Source organism: Chaetodon trifascialis, chromosome 23 (genome assembly GCF_039877785.1).
Source record: "Chaetodon trifascialis isolate fChaTrf1 chromosome 23, fChaTrf1.hap1, whole genome shotgun sequence".
NCBI lineage: Eukaryota > Metazoa > Chordata > Actinopteri > Chaetodontiformes > Chaetodontidae > Chaetodon > Chaetodon trifascialis.
In genome coordinates, this window is record NC_092078.1 from 10,474,545 (window position 1) to 10,492,121 (window position 17,577).

A 17,577-nucleotide genomic window follows, 5' to 3' on the forward strand; every position below is an offset into this window, starting at 1 on the left:
ATGTGATAATTCGCTTATCCTTTTTGACATATACTCAATTGAAAACAGCACAAAGACAATATTTTAATGATTTACTCCCTGACTTCATTGATTTTTGTAAATATATGCTCATTCTGAACTTGATGCAGCAGTACTTTTTAAACAAGCTGAGACAGAAGCAACAGAAGAAAGGGAATGTTGCAAAATGCTCCAAAACACCTGTTTGGAACATTCTACAGGTAAACAGGTTCATTGGTAACAGGTGACAGTATCACGATTGGGTAAGAAAGGGGCATCCTCAAAAGGCTCAGTAATTCTCAAGCAAGGATGGAGCGAGGTTCACCACTTGTATCAAGGATTTTACTACACAGGCTCAGGGACACTTCATAAAACGGCTGTCGGTAAACAGAGTTGCAGATGATTGTATTCTGTTTTTATTAACGTTTTACACAGGGTCCCAGTTTTTGGAATCAGGGTTGTACTAGATGTTCATACAAAACATAATTTCTACTTTGTAAAGCTGTTAAACTGCAGCAAATAAGGGAAAAAGCACCAGGTAGATTTACTTGTCATTGAGCATGTAAAGTGTGAATGCAGCTCATCGCTGTCTCATTTATTGCAATAACTCTTACCCACTGGTGTGATGCAGCAATGCTGAAGGTACTTTCAAAGCAATGGAAAATGTCGAGAGAGAGGAGGCCAAGGAAAAAAGAAAAAGAAAAGGGACACACAAATTCAGCTTTTTCACTCACCTCTTCTTTGACAGTGTTATGCCAAAGTAAAAGTACTTAGTTGTACACACAGACAGACAGAAACATAGTATGAACGACTGATACTGAATGCACGTCTACTACAAACATGATAAAATGGAAGCATATTTATAACAAGTTGTCATTTTCTCCATTGGTACTGTCTTAGTTCCTGATAAACCTCGCCTTATGGTCAGTACAACCAACATGGGCACAGCTCTCCTCCAGTGGCATCCCCCGGCATTAACCCATGGTCCTCTGCAAGGCTATCGCCTCCGCTTTGGACGCAAAGACGTGGATCCTCTGACTGTTATTGAGTTCCCTGAACGGGAGAACCACTACACTACCAAAGAGATCCATAAGGGAGCCTCATACACTTTCCGACTTTCAGCGCGCAACAAGGTGGGCTTTGGTGAAGAGACAGTCAAAGAAGTCACCACAAATGAGGATGTCCCAAGTGGTTACCCTCAGAGCATCACAGCAGAGGGTGCCACCACCTCTACCATTCAGGTTAACTGGCAACCTGTTTTGCTGGCAGAGCGAAATGGCCAAATAGTGAAATATGCTCTACAGTACAAGGACATTAACAGCCCACGCAGTCCCTCAGAACTCTTCATCACTGCACCGGAATCAACCGTCATCCTGGATGGCCTTAAGGCAGATACCACTTATGATATTAAAATGTGTGCCTTCACCAGCAAGGGCTCTGGTCCCTATAGCCCAAGTGTCCAATTCAGGACACAGCCTTTGGATCAAGGTAGGACCAGTCCCTGAACCCTTTTAGCCCTTTCCCTTTTAAAATCAACCTTTCCCTGCACAGCCCTTTTCAACCACAGCAGCTTCCTCTAAAGGCCTCAAATGGCAGAAGTTGACAAAGTATGGAAGGACCAGGACTTTGGTATTAACATGTTGTCCTCCCCTTAGTCTCCCTAATCTAAGAATGATTTAAGAAACTCACATGGAGTAAGTATATGTATATATATATATGTCTATCTGTGTCTCGTCAATCAAGCAAAGGTCAGTCATTAATTTAAGAGTTGGTGTTGGAAGGTAAGAGGACAGCGTTGAGTTCAGTGTAGTATTGATTTCAGCCTGGTTTTGAAGGAGACATTCTCAGGTAAGCACTGGTGTTGGACCACTGGCGTAGGTAGATTTCTTTTTTTAAAAAAAGGATGTTTTGTGTCTAAATCATCTGCTCCCCCTTTCTTTTAGCAGTGTTTGCAAAAAATTTCCATGTGAAAGCTGCCATGAAGACTTCAGTGCTGCTGACATGGGAAATCCCAGACACCTACAACCCAGCTCAACCTTTTACTGTGAGTACTGCCAAAACACATATTACATTTCCATTTGCATTGACAGACTTTGCATATTACTGTCACACAAATTATTAAGTAAACATCCACAACCAAGACTTCCCATATAAAACAACAACTCATTCGCATCCAGATCCTCTACGATAATGGCCAGAGTGTGGAGGTGGATGGGAAGCTAACACAGAAGCTAATCACGGGTCTTCAACCTGAGACACAGTACTCCTTCCTCCTGACAAATCGTGGCAACAGTGCCGGAGGGCTGCAGCATCGTGTGTCCACCATGACAGCCCCAGACATCCTCCGCACCAAACCCTACCTGATTGGCAAAACCAACTCAGATGGTATGGTGACTGTGGAGCTACCATCAGTGCAGACATCTGAGAGAGTAAGGTGAGTAAGGATGATCAAAGTAAAGGTGATTTCTAATTGCTTGAAATTAGGACTGCTCCTTAGACTTTCATGATTCTAATCTTCAGTCTAGAAGTGTCTCGCATGTTGTCTGTTAAGTCAATGTACTTTTTTTAGCTACATCATCGTCAACGTTATAAAACCACATCTTGCGTCAAAATTACTCCTGAGTCGATGCATCAACCTGGAGTACCGCCTCTGAGTCGACCCTGATTACCCAGATTCGGGCACTGCCCCACTTGTAATTGTCAACTTGCATCAAGCATAGTATGATCTTTTGTTGAATATATGTGACTCGTCAAGATGTCAGTATGGTGCAATGGAACTGTCCATTGCTGATGTCCATATAACTGACTATTATTTCTTAGTGATGCATTCTGAACTGAAATAAGCAAGTTTACTTAATAACTGACCTCATCAGGGATAATTCCTCCAAACTAGAGTCATTTACATTCATCCCTACATTTCAGTGTAATATCCACTGCACCTCAATCATCATACACTGAAGCAGCCGGACTCACTCCTCTAAGCCCTGTAAAATCTCTTGTAGCCTTTCAACAAAGCCCAGGGTTGTCAGAAGGCCGAGGAGCACATCCGATTGTAAACTGACGCTTCAAACTCATCTTGGGTTTTTTGATCTCGCTGGATGCACTTGACCCGCTGTCTCCCATGCCAGAGCTTAAGCTAATTAGGTTCCCATTAGCCTGCCACACTGCTTTCCTGGCTAACGCTAGCTAGCGCAGTGCCCAACCAGGAAGCCCAGAAAACTCTGGCAGAGGTCTTTATCGCACTTGCCACCCTGATGAAGGCATGAAAATCCCTCTAATTCTGTATCTTTTCTGCATTCACAGAGGTCTCCCAATTAGCCCTCAGGGGGGCTCACTGAGGTGTAACCACATTTCCTGACTTCTGTGAACATGCTAAAATTAAATAGAAAACATAGAGGGAAAAGGTCCTTATCAATTGATAAAGAATTGCCTAACTTGAAAGGAATCATCGTGTATCTTTCTGCATCAGGTTCTGATAAACAGACAACCCTCTCAGTACAGGTTAACATGGTGGGCTGTGAAAAATGCTGTGTCTCTTCTCGCTGTCATACAGGATTTTCTTGTTCAGGAAATGATGACCATTGTCTTGCAATACAACTGGTGAACTTGTGTCTTTTTAAAGGCGGCAGTGACCTTTAAGTTTGTCTTGAGAATTAACAAACAGTATTTTACATTTTATTTTACAGGGGATATTACATTGTTGTAGTCCCTCTGAAGAAACAGCGCACTGGCAAGTTTTTCAAACCCTGGGACAATCCTGATGAGATGAATTTGGAGGAGGTAGGTTTAAAGGATGAACTGCTTTTAAAAACTCAGGTTTCCAGGAAAGATAAGTAAAAATATGCCATGTCAAGTTTCAGTTATTTTTCTATTATCCAGTTCTTGTACTCAGCTTGTTAACAGGACCTACGTAACTGTGTGCACATACTACATTTCTTTTCTCAAAACTGGAAAAAATAAGTTGAGGCAGTTAAGAGGGCAACAGGAACAGGAGATGAGTCTCGCTGATTGACGCAAATAGCTGCAGAGAGCACTGTTCATATGGAAATGAGAACATGAAGTAGCCATCAAGAGCACTGCAAACTCAACCCCCATCCCCACCTCCTCTTTGTGTCTGTGGTAATTACCTGAAGAGCTGCATCAGGCCTTCATGTCTCATCTCATTCCAGGCGAAGCTAGGCTACTGCATATGCACAAAACACTTGACAACTTTTATATTTAGCCAGCTGAGATAATTCAGGAGCCTCCGTGCATGGCAGGCATGATTAAGCGTGCAAGCAAACTAAGGCATTATCAGTGTATTGTAAGCTACATTTCAAGTATTCCTTTAGATGCTGTGTCAAACACTGAAAGCTAATGGCTATGCACATTCAGTGCAGCACATAATGTAGTCTGTCTTAGATATGTGCAGATTCCAACAAATTGAAAATCTGGCAAGAATTCTGTTTGTGAGTCAAATCCTATGGCAAATTATGGCATGTTTAGAAATTGCGAGTTTTAAAATATTTATTTCTATTGTATAAACACCACAGTATATCACATGTCCACGAGGCTAAAAGAAAAAACACACTGTGTCTCATCTGGCATTGGCTTTACTGCTCATGCCCAGGGGCGCATGTCTGCAGCCTTGACCGATTGCCCAAAAGTCGCCCCTCTGTCAGAATTTATTTGTTTGTCAATATTGGCACTCACCTTTTCACAACTTTTCCCAAGGGCAGCTAGATTTAGCCGTGTTGACAGGAGAGATGATTGAAGACATTATCGGGCAGCACCAACAGCCCCGCAGCCAAAACAGAGCACACACAAGAACACACACACCCTAATGTGAATGACAGGCGCACGCAGCACACACGCACACACTCTGTCGTGCACACAAGTCAGATATGAAATCAGACGACCAAACAACTGGCCAGCCTTGATTAGCATAATTATGATCCATGCTTTGTACTGAAAGTTTAGTCAGTCAGATGGTGCAGACTTGTAGGAGGGGCACACTTGATGTGTTCCTTCATCCTATTAGTATTATAATTATTGTTGGTTGGGGCAGCAAAGGTGCTTCATTCGACTTTAACATTAATTACCAGAGTTGAAAATGCAGCAAGTGTTTTTATTTTCTTTTATCCCTTGCAATAAAAAATGTTTTTTATTTTTAAGATACATCATGTAATTTATCCTCCTCCTATCCTTTTATTCATATTGATGAAATAATGACTTGGAAAATACAAATAAATTGTACAAGGTTAATGAAATCCATCTTAAAAATCTTCTCAGATTCGATTTATGTACATATGGCCATCTCAAGTAAAAATATTTCTGTATCAAGAAGAAAAAATAACTTAGCTCTGTAAGTTGTAAGTTAATTCACTCTCTCTTTTTTTTTTTAAAACTGTTTGACGCTGTTGGATAATCCTCAACTGTTTTACATGCTGGAAAAACACGCAATCTTTTAAATTCACAATCTTTTGTCATCAAGAAAAAAAAAGATGAAATAAGTCATTGATCTTTTCTGTAATGCTCTGCCTCTTGCAATCAACATTTTCAGCTCTGCAATCAGAAAAAGACAGAGATATACTGATTTGGTTTGTGTCGATGTGTTTTCATGTGTGTGCTGGGAGGTGTTGCCACTGTATGTGTTATCAACTGTCTGCCTCTTACTCTTCACTGTAGCTGCTGAAAGAGATAAACCGAACTAGCAGAGGCCTTCGGTTCCGGAGGCAAGCAGAACCCAAGGCCTATATCGCTGCCTACTTCAATATCATGCCCAAAGATTTCACCCTGGGAGATGGCAAGACCTACGGGGACTTTGAAAACAAGCAACTCCAAAATGGCCAGGAGTACATCTTCTTTGTGCTTGCTGTTCTAGAGATGTCCGAGAACGTAAGTCTGCTCCTTCACACACACGTTATCTCAGTTTTATCCACATGTGTCTCATATTATACTTGAGTTCAGCGTCAGACATGAGTTTTCTCGCCTCTGGGTTATCCCTTTGCTAGTGATCTCAGGTCCTTTGAGCTAAAAGCTGTACAGGTTAATAAGCAGAGAGGGTTAAATCCACTGCATCTTGACAGAGGGTTGGAGTTTGCTTCTGGTTAGATGTGTTACTCTGAGCCCTTGTGAGGCTTTGACTTTAAAACTTAAAGCGGTAGCTGGCCCAAGAAGCTGACCCCTGCTGCTTTAGGGAGAGAAACCCCTTAAGACCTTAGCTGATCGCAAGAATACCTCGATAACAGGGCTCCTCTTTAATTGCGTCCTACGTGGGGTCCACCTTATCTCCGCTGCTGCCGCTAGTGTGTATGTGTGCCTGTGTCTGTCTGGACGGAAGACCAGAAAGCCGCATGATTAGGCAGCTGCAGGCGTGATGATGGATTTGATGAGCTGCGGGGTCTATAGTCCTGCCTCGCACTCTCTCCGCTAACCCTGAGTTCAGGTAGAGCAAAAAATGATAATGATGGACGGAGGGAAATCTCTAATTTGCCCACTGAAGCATATATTTTCTTCCCACAAGACCATTTTTTTTATCTCCTCTTAGAATGTGGAATAGTTCAATCAAGGCTTCTGCATAGGAGAGATACTGAAGATCATTTTGATTGGCCAAATTGCAGCTTAGCAGAAATTACAAAGCAAAACTTAGAATTGGCTTTTAATTTGTATTGTTGGTCATGCCGCTTTGTCAGAGTCTTGTTAGATATGCTCTATGGGGGGGGGGGGGTAAATTAATTGAAGTCTTGCAGGAGCTCATTAAATAGGTCTGGATCCAATGTATCCCTCAGCATTCAGGTTCTGGATGTTGATGTAACTGAAGGTGAAGATCAGTTTTTCCTATGTCAAAGGAACGGTGTGATACGTTGGCAAGAAAATAGCTCCTACAATCACCAGATAATAGATACCATTACAGAATAATGGGCACGATGAGGGGCCAATATTTAGGCAGCATACGGTGGTTGAAAAAAAAGAAGAAATCAGAACACAGATTCTCAGATAGAATACTGATCAGTATGTTTTTCCCTGGCTCAGATTATGTATGCTACGAGCCCCTACTCCGACCCGGTTGTGTCAGCAGACATTGACCCCCAGCCCATCATCGACGAGGAGGAAGGCCTCATCTGGGTGGTGGGCCCTGTGCTAGCTGTTGTCTTCATCATATGCATCGTCATTGCAATTCTTCTCTACAAGAGGTGAGGATATTAAATGATGATCTGCATATAAAATTAGAAAGATACAAAAATAAAAAGGGATTTTTTTCCCATAATGTAAAGCAAATGCAAAAGGGATCCACCTCAGATGGGACAACTACCATAACACACCGAACATAAACACTGTACACACAACACTGGTGCACATTCACTGCAGGGGGACCATGCGAAACATGTGCTATATAAATAGCATGACTTATATATGTGCATTTAAAATTCATGTATAGCCCCTCAACATTTATGCATGAACATTCAATATTTAACATTTCTGACGCCAACACATGACACAACACAAATCTTCAATTAGCATGTTCGAATGCTGACACTAAATGTACGATTTTGACTTCAAGCCTTGAGGCACATTGATCTTCAAGCTGTCTATGACCCTGACTCCTAGTAGCACACATACACTCTACACGTCAAATGAGTAAACCCAAGCATACCGCTACGAAAGCTGCCATCAAATGCAGATGTCCACAGTCCTTCACACAGACACGTGCATTGACTGAAAGCAAATCAGACGGATCCATCTGCGCCCCTGCACGCAAAAAGACACACACACTCGCTAACCCATGGAAAACTGTGGAAAACACTTGCGGTAGCGCTCTTTCACACCGAATCAAAACAGCCTTTTTGTCTGAAACCCCCTAGTGGCAGTGAGACCTCATGCTGTCACTGCTCATCAGTGAAGCGTAGGAGGGGAGGGCTTTGACTATCTGCTTCATGTCACTGCATGTGTGTGCAGCTCTGGAGAGGCCCTGAGGCCTGGGCAAGCATGCCAGCCACCCTAACCCCTCCTCTTTTACTACACCCCATTCCACAACAGTATGAGAGTAGCTCCCGACACTGACCTTATGCCGCCCTCCTGCTTAGCCACGTCACCCAAGCACGTACCTCACCTGACTTTTTTCCGCCCTTCACTGTCTTGTCTCTTCCAACCTTCTACATAATTTTCTGGAGAGTTCATTCAATCAAATGTCCAGTCCTAAGCAGAATTTCACAGTAGTCTTCAAGAAGTAATTTTGGGAAGGCAAGATTAGTAAGTGAAGAGTCAGCACAAGCTATAAGACAAAAAAATACATCAATAGCAGTGTCATTCAGTTTATGCATGCAGCTTCATTCTGGCTCGCTCTAACACCTTACTGTCCTTGGATTCCTTTCATATCAAGTTTTGGTTTGGATAATAAAAAGGTGAACTGAAAGTGAAAAAAGGCTGTACGTGTGGGGGCCTTCAGAGTTTCCATTTGTGGCAGGCAGTTTTACACATCAATTACCAAGTCAGTGTCAAGACCACATTAGGGAACATTTGGTGCATAACCAGGAGATATTTCTCTTGTCCAGATCAATTTTTATGCGACAGAGTGCTCCTCTTGTGCAAAACAAAGGGCAACAACCATGTTATGTTGAGCTCTGGGAAAGGACGAGGGGATAACAATGTGCAGCTTCAGCAGAGAGTAACATAAATCAGACTAAATTGTCCACCTACATGTAGAATAATTGAAGTCAAGTCATGGCTGCTACTTAACCAATAGATTCTGGTCATTTTTCAAATACAAGTGTTTTATAAAATGGTAACACACATTTGAATGTGGCGTATCCAACCAGTTTGCCTTCAGAATACAACATGCATAAATCTTGGATATACAGAAATCTTGAATTTAATAAATCCAACAGTGGTAGGCTTATTTGCGAAGAGACAAACACAGCAATTAGGAGTCCAGAGATGACTTTTATGTTTGAACAAGAAGCAGCTGAAACTGCTTGAAATAGCAGCGATACAATGCACAGATCTTGGATACACCTGGGAAACTGTAGCATTTGAAACAAAAAGCCCTGAGGCGCCATAATTGATCGTAATCTCTGAAGTGAAGCATCTCTAATCTTGCACGTAAAGCTAAATTGAGATATGATTGGTATCGTTTGTCTCTTATGCAGTCAGTCACTCGCTTATTCTACAGGAAAGTTTCTGGAATTCTCCTTTATATTAAGCCAAAGGTCTCACCACCTAATGTTTTGTCGACATTTCTTTTCTTGCTGACCAATGGAGCAGCAAACCAGACAGGTAAGAGTGAGAAAGAAATAGAGAAAAACTAATTCCCTTTAAACCCCATTTTCTCCCTACACTGCACATATTATATCTGAACATGTAGAAACTGGTCACCCACTGGCGATAGATGCCATTCATGAAATCACGCTATGTGCTTAATCGAAATGAACATGCTGAACACTTGTTAATTTACTGTTAGCAAAGCACACATGTTTTGAGAAGAAAGGACTTTTTCTACTACTGATATACTTTAGATTAATGTCAGAATTTCCACTACATTACATTTCCATTATACATATTTTGTAATTAATTTAAAAGATGTGATCCGTGTTAGTGACCAGTGTTGTATTGATTCTTACAACCCCAATGCCAAAAAAGTTGGGACGCTGTGTAAAACATCAAGACAGAATGCAATAATTTGTTCATCCTTTTTGACATGTACTCAATTAAAAACAGTACAAAGACAATCCATCGAATGTTTTACATCATCAACTTAATTGATTGCTTATTCTGAACTCGAATTTGATGCCAGAAACTTGTTTCAACAGGTTCATTGGTAACAGGTGACAGTATCATGATTGGATTTCAAGAAACACATGATTGTAAAAAGGATATTACTACCACTGACAGTAAACACTGTTGGTTTGCAAATGATTGCATTCTGTTTTATTTACATTTGACATGGTGACCCAGCTTTTTTTGAAGGTTGGTTGAATGAACGAACGGCATTGCCGTCTATGAAAACAACACTTGATTCATATGTCATCTTTTGCCAGAGGTGGCTACATTGTACACAAAAATACGTGAAAAAGACATAAAACATCACAGATGCTCTACAAATATGAATCTTAAAACTAGCATTCAAAATAGTGAAAAATAAAATAAAAGGGAGCGGAAAACGAGAATACACCATAATGCAATCCAGTAAAACAGCCCTGTAGCAAATGATACCTTTGTGTTCACGTTATTTTCTTTTTTTAAACACAGTAACAGGACCATGTTACAATATAATGCAATCTAAACACCACCATTAACTATGGCTTCAAAATGACTGCAGAGTGGAATTGACACCCTACCTGACACTATCACTGAAAAGAGCTTCTCTAAAGGTGGTATTTAAACGGCTATTGTATTGAATTGCATTATACTGTGAAGTGTTGATGTTATTAGTCCACCCCCTGTAGCCTTATGTATTGTAATAATGTTGTCCTGCCACCTCTATAATTACACATTTGCCTGCAGTATTTCTGAAGCCAAAGACAAGCTTTGAGGTTATACAGTAAGAGTTGAGCAGAAAAAAAGCGAAAAATAATTACAATATGCTGTTTGTTCTGCAGAAAAAGAGCAGAATCTGAAGCTAGGAAGGGAAGTCTCCCCAACAGCAAGGAAATGCCGCTGCATCATCCCACTGACCCTGTTGAGCTTCGACGTCTCAACTTTCAAACGCCTGGTAGGTATTCCAAATGAAGCCAGGACGTCCATCTCCTTCACTGTGAATTTCCACCTGAATATGCATTATGAGGGGGCACGCCAGTGCTACTGACTGCTTGCTTAAAGGAATAATGTATATTCAGAATTAGCTTTACATCTATCATTGTTTGTTCATTCGCAAGCACCGCTGACACTGACACCTAACACCATAAAAAGTCAATCATCTCTGCAGTGAGATTGGCAAGCGAGTGAGCAGTTTGCAGGTAGACAATGGACAGGTGCTCAGAGAAGGCACAGAGGGTCAAAACTGACAGTTTCCTCCCTGGAGACACTTCTCAGTGGAAAATGAAGAGGCAGAAATGCAAGCTTGACAGTTTTGTGGCAGCTGTCGTCTTCCTCAGCACCTGCGTTATCCGGGTCATCAAGACTTGCCATGCTTACTAAGAATAGTGCAGTCCTGCTTGAATGGTACCCTGCTGCCAGAAGTCATTGGATGCAGCATCGTGGAAGGTGAGGGAAAATACAAAATGTGTCGAGGCTCAGTGTTCCATTTTGCATGCGAGCCAACGGACGGCGATGAAAAAGTAGTGACAAGCTGTGAGCCCGAGCGTTTACTCGCTTTGACCTTTATTGCTTTAGGTGAGTGGTGGTCAGTGGTTGCGCCATGGCTCGGTCATGTGGCCGTTTCTCGCCTGGGGGGTACGATGGACGTCACAGTCCATTTATCACCTGGAAAGGAGGTATGCATCTTTGCCCCCGTCCTGACTCGAACTACCGTTTGAGTTCCTCTGGCACCAACTGCTTTGGGACAGGTGTTCAGAGACCGCCAATAATGTTGTAATATCAAAGCCATATTTTTCAGGTCAGCTAGTATGAAAGGAGGATGAATTATCCCTGTAGGCTCAATTTTGAAAAAAGATTATGCATATTTATGAAAGCTCTTCAATGATGTTAGGACCATTACTGGCTGTTTCATCCTGGCAGAGAGGTAGTTTTCCTTTTGGCTCGGAGTGATCTCAACCATCCTCCCACTTTTTCACTTGCCTCATCATCCCCCCCCCCCCCCAAACAGCCTCTCTTAGAGCTGGTATCTTGGCTTTCTCACTGGTCAAAAAGGACCAAACATTTTTTCCAACCATGTGACCACTTTCTCTCAAGTCCTGGGGCACTTGTACATTAGGCCACCTCTCTCTCCCCTTTCTTTCACCTCATTACCCCTCAATGGACATTTTCATCTTAAGGATGCTTGATGTTTGAGTGACGACGCGTTGGAAATGGTACTTTCATTGTCCCCCAGTGGTGGAAATGGATTTTGAGTAGCGGGGCTGCAATAGAAACACCCTTTGCCGTCTTTCAGAGAGACATGAGAGTGGGTGGGAAAACGAGGCTCAGCTTCCATTAGCTAATGCCCACTTGTGGCAGCAACCAAAATGAAACATCACCTCAATGTTGGAAAGAGAGAGAGGGAAAGAGAAAGAGGGAGGAAGAGAGTGGGGGATAGAGAGAGGTCCAACTATTCTTAAGTTGCAGAGCTTTGGCAGCAGGCTACATTGCAGCAGCGCATACAAAAAGGTGTCTTGGTGAGAATCAGTATAGTTAAAACACGACACTTTCCTACATCTATGCTCTTAAATATGTTAATGACACATATGACTCAACGACCACCCATATTCAACAATGTCAATTCTACATTGTCAAAGTCAGGTGAAGTTAAATGCAGGCTGAAACTTTATGCTGCAGACTATGCAAGCATTATATGACCACGTCAGCACCCTCAGGTTAAAATGAATGTCAAATAATATCCTGTGGTTGCTTGACTTTGGTTTGTGCTGCTAGGATTTTTATTCCCTGTATGCTTTCTTATTTCTGTGACATAAGCATGGTGGCATAGCCAAGCTTCTAGCATGATGATTTTGGATGTTACTAATGAGTGTCCCATTTAGAATACACACAATTCATTCAACTACTTCTTGTCACATTTCAATTTTCTACCCTCTGTTTGTGAAGAAAATAGTCATCACATTGCTATAACATCTGCAATGTATTTAATTACACCGCCGTTTCCTCCACAGGTTCAGGTGCGTCCAGTCACCCCAGTAACCTCCATTTGTCAAGTTAGTTGGTCTCGATTATGCATTTGACATGATTTGTTTTGTTTTTGTTTTTTTTAGCTTTAATTCCCTTCTTTTCCTTTTTTCTGCCTAGCCTTGTATTCCCATCCTCATCTAATCCATCTGGTGTTAATGCTATGTCATCGCAGGAGGCGGAGTTTGAAATGACAGCCTGAAAACATGTCATCACTCAAAGCAGACGTCAACATCTGGCCTAACATTCTGATTTTTTTTTTTTCTTTTTGGTTGTTTGTTTTTGGGGATGTTTGCTTGTGTCTGTGTCTTACTGTCATGCTAACTACCCACAGCAGCTTTCTGTGTGAATAACGTTCTTCTCTCTCAATAGGGAGAGTCCGAGTGGGGCAAGTGTGCTCGATGACTTCTCATTGGCTTCTGTGTCCATATTCTCTCTATAAGCATGGCCACTGCTTTGAGTGAACAAACTAGCCTAACAAGATCCACTCTTCCATTCCCCCTGTTAAACACACATGCTGCTTATCTAATGATTCACTGTTGGCTTGTGCTTGGGTGATGCCCTCTGACAAGACTGGTGACTAACCCTCAGTCCATCTGATTGACAGGTATGGCAAGCCACCCTCCAATCCCAATTATGGACCTGGCGGATCACCTGGAGCGCCTGAAAGCAAACGACAACCTCAAGTTTTCACAAGAATATGAGGCAAGTGTCTGCAAAGTCCCCTTGTCAATTCAGCAATTGTGATAAATGCAGTAGCAAGAATGCTGTGGCATAAAGACAACAATGCAATGTGTCTAGTATTACCTGGGAGCATGCACATATGATTGCAAATGATTGTCATTATTAAGTGTGGTTGGCAAAACCCACAGTCTTCCACTTTATGATATTTTCCTGGAAGCCTTAATCCTATCATTGCATACCCATGCCAACCGCACAGCAGTTCAAGCATGTCAACAATGTGTCAACTGGCTTTGGTGGATGACGGCCAAATAGGGGCAGAGGTTGGGAGCTACTGTCTTTCAGACTAACTCAGAGATATAAAAGCAGTCGGCATGCTTTTTTCACAGCAGGCATTTTGACATGTCATAGAAGGAAACATACAGGTTCAATTATTAACTTTAATAATGGCTGCATTCCATGTCTAGTTCCAGGGCCCTGACACTGTACCTGCTGGATGACTGACGTTATGAGTAACACCTGTGCTTTTCCAGCTATCAGCCCCTAGGGGCATTACTACACCTTGCAATATGAATCTCTTGGATGCAGCAAACAGCATACCAAAAATGCAGTACATATAGAAGCATATTCGGTTTTGTTTATCCTGGCGAACCGCTATACTTTACTGCTTTGCTGATGAGAGTGACTAATGCACCACTAGACTCCGGAGATTTCAAAGGCCACAGTTTACTGACACTTGTCCAACCAGCTAATCATATCTATGCTTTAGCTGAAGTCTCACTTGGGAATGTATGGCCACTATCAGAATAAAAATGCATCATGGTACAAAGGTGGTAGTTATATTTATGCATTGTGTGATTAGACCTTCAAATGTAAAAGTCCTTAAAATTTAAGGGCCCTCAAAACCCTGTGGGTTGCAGTCAGACAGCGCAAAATGTTTCCTTATTATATATTATTATATTGGCTTTGCATTGTAGATGAATTTATGATTGCAGAACACTCATTGAGCCTGAAAAACTGTATGAGTAAGAGGTCCTTTCAGGGGCATTGTGTGAGATGGGAACAGTCACCCTTTCTCTGCCCATTTCTCTCTGCAGGTCCTGCAAGCGCTCCAAAATCTATGAGGTCACCATATGGGTGGCTGCCAAGCTGCCCAATCATTATTGCAGCTTAAGTGCATTGAATTCCAATTTCATAGTGCTTATTCCAGGGCAGTGGAAAGCAATTCTGTGAGCACAATGAACTAAAGATTTTTATTATGAGCAATGTAGCAGCCCACTGTTTCAACTTATTTTGATAAAATATCAGGCGAAGCCAGTGGTTTGTCTCCTGTGTAATGCCCTGAGGTGATTTCCACTGATAAAGAACTCAGTATGGATGTCCGGATGTTGTATTCACATTGAGCTCATATACTCTTAAATGCATCTTAATGTGTTTCCTTCCAAGGCCATAGCACAATCCGATTCGAAAATAGCTGAGATGCTGTGTAAAACATAAATAATAAACACAATGTGATCATTTGCTCATCCTTTTTTACATAAGCCAATAACCAACATTATATTATATCGACATGATGTAGACAGTTGAAAAGAAAACAGACAGGATATTTAATGTTTGACCTCATCAACTTAGTTTCTGGATATATCCTTATTCTGAATTTGATGCAGCGACATATTTCAAACAAGTTGGGACAGGAACAACATAAGACTGGGAAACTTGTGAAATGTTTCTAAAACACCTGTTTGGAACATTCCACAGGTAAACAGCATCATTGGTAACAGGTGATAGTATCATGATTGGGTATGAAAGGGGCAGTTGTTCGCAAGCGAGGATGGAGCGAGGTTGAACACATGATTGCATAAAGGATATCACTACACCGGCTCAGGAACACTTCATGAAAGTGTTGTCAGTAAACAGTTCATTTGCAAATGATGCCATTTGTTTCTGTTTACTTTTTACGCAGCTTCCGACCTTTTTTGGAAACAAGGTTGTAGTATTATAAAGTTTGCCATCTTTAAAACAGTATTAAAAAAAATAATAATAAACCTATTTTTTATGTGTTTATTGCTCTTATAAATTACCCTAAAGAAGTCATAAAAGTATGATCAATTTCAGGTCTATCTAGACTTTCAGCGTGGTCAGTGTGGTTGTGTGTGTTGCAGTGTGTTCTATTGCACTTGGGCTTCTGCTATTTTCAGTGGAGATTAACTCATAAAAGTCGTGTGGAGTCATTAAAAACACAAGCACAATATTTCCCTGTAATGGGAAATGGAATGCTGTCTTTCATGTCTTTGTATTTTCCCTTTGTGATGTTGGATTTTATAGTTCATTTATCAGTGATGAGGGACCATTATCAATTTCTGCTTTACAAAGCTGAAAGAGGACTTGGAAAGCAAATTCTGTTGAACTAGTCTCAAGTGTGGTATTCCAGGCTGTGCCATAAAGTCCGAAAAATCAAATGAGGAAAGCAAATGGAAGACAAGCTTTTCCTTTGTGAGCAATTTATAATGTTTCTGTCCGTAAGTCTAATAATTTATATGTAGCTGTTATTTCATGCTAAGGACAACACAGAGCTCACATAGTTCTGAACAGTGAACTACCCACTTTTCAGTCAAATTTCAATTCACGTAGTGCTCACAATCTCTTTGACAGACCAAAAGTGTCGACTTAGATTCAAATGCAGGTTGACACCCTAATTTCTCCAAGATACTGAGAGGCCAGAAGAGATTTTACTGAAATTAATTGAGAAGAATAAAAGCCTGGGTTAGACTTTTCACACCTAAATCACTTATCAGTCAGAGGAAGATAATTTCCTTTTGACACAGTAACCTAAAGTACTGTTATATTAAGAACATGCCATATTTCACGGTCACAATGTAAGTTAAGAGCCTCCGTGTTTTGTAAATAGAAAGGGGACATGGTTACTTTAGTATTCAATCACAAGGCCTTAAGGGGTTAGTGCTGAAGCAATGTATTTTCAGCATTCAACACTTTTTCATTGCTGTTTTGTGCATTCAGGATCTAACAATCAACATTAGAAATTAAATGAACACAAATATAGATTTTTAGCCAACTGTAGCATCAGTGTAGAGATTGCGAGACTGCATGGACACATTAGACACACAAGGCTAAATGCATAAGAACTTTTACTTTTATCGTCTGCCTTCCTCTTAGCCTTGGAAAACAAGAGCGTGCTAAATGTCTGAAGACATACAAGACTACATATAGCCCCATGTTTCAAGCACAGCCTTGAAGAGAGAAATTTGACATCAGTAAAGTACAATAGATAAGATTTTCAGTTTGGTGAAAGATTTCTCACATGGATCCTGAGGGGCAATTGCTCCAGAGCTGAATTCCATCTTAGCAATAAACTCCTGCTAAATGTTCATAGTGCAACATATTCCACTGTTAACGCCAAATTTTCTTCTACTTCACAGTCCATCGACCCTGGTCAGCAGTTCACATGGGAGCACTCTAACCTGGAGGTCAACAAACCAAAGAACAGATATGCCAACGTGATTGCCTACGACCATTCCAGAGTCTTGCTCTCCGCTATTGACGGTATGCCGCCCACCAACATCTTCCCTCCCAACTGTTGTATTGATTCCAAAGACAGCCTGCGCAACTGTATCTTTTAGACCTCAGGAGCACAACCACACTGTACTTTTAAACATATCCCTACACAAGCATGGCAGAGTACTTATTTCCTTTCATGCCTCAGGTGCTTGCAAAGAAAGAGGTGGCTTCAGGAAAAAGCAGGTTTCCCTTAAAATGCTGAAACGGGCTTTAAAATCAGATTAAACAATAATATATTGAGAGATACAAGTCAGTTTTACCAGCATCTTGATCTGTGACTGCCAGGAGATTCTTGCCATGGCCTGTTTTTTATGCATAATTTATACATTCATACTAGAACAGTGAGTTGTTGTTTGAGGGTACGCATTTTCCCATTTGGTACCTAACATATAGACAGAACTCCCTCAAGACGTGCTTGCAGGGCTCTGAACATCAGGGCCCAACCTTGCAGCAAGACAGTGCCAAATGTATTTGTTCACAATTTCACTTGAGCCCATGGCGGAACTGACTTGAACCGGTCCAATAAAAGTCTCCGGCAAATTAAAGATGTGTGCACTGTACAGTACA

General features: G+C 41.4%; 1 protein-coding gene across 1 annotated transcript in view; it reads left to right on the forward strand.

Moving 5' to 3' along the window:
- LOC139351284 (receptor-type tyrosine-protein phosphatase delta-like) overlaps positions 1 to 17,577 on the forward strand; it is a 349,795-nt gene that overhangs the window by 315,800 nt on the left and 16,418 nt on the right. The window contains exons 25-34 of the mRNA XM_070993096.1: positions 898 to 1,485; positions 1,941 to 2,041; positions 2,175 to 2,431; positions 3,684 to 3,777; positions 5,665 to 5,874; positions 7,012 to 7,172; positions 9,241 to 9,252; positions 10,575 to 10,687; positions 13,361 to 13,458; positions 16,872 to 16,995. Coding sequence (XP_070849197.1) covers positions 898 to 1,485; positions 1,941 to 2,041; positions 2,175 to 2,431; positions 3,684 to 3,777; positions 5,665 to 5,874; positions 7,012 to 7,172; positions 9,241 to 9,252; positions 10,575 to 10,687; positions 13,361 to 13,458; positions 16,872 to 16,995 — 1,758 coding nt within the window. The remainder of the gene's footprint in view (positions 1 to 897; positions 1,486 to 1,940; positions 2,042 to 2,174; positions 2,432 to 3,683; positions 3,778 to 5,664; positions 5,875 to 7,011; positions 7,173 to 9,240; positions 9,253 to 10,574; positions 10,688 to 13,360; positions 13,459 to 16,871; positions 16,996 to 17,577) is intronic.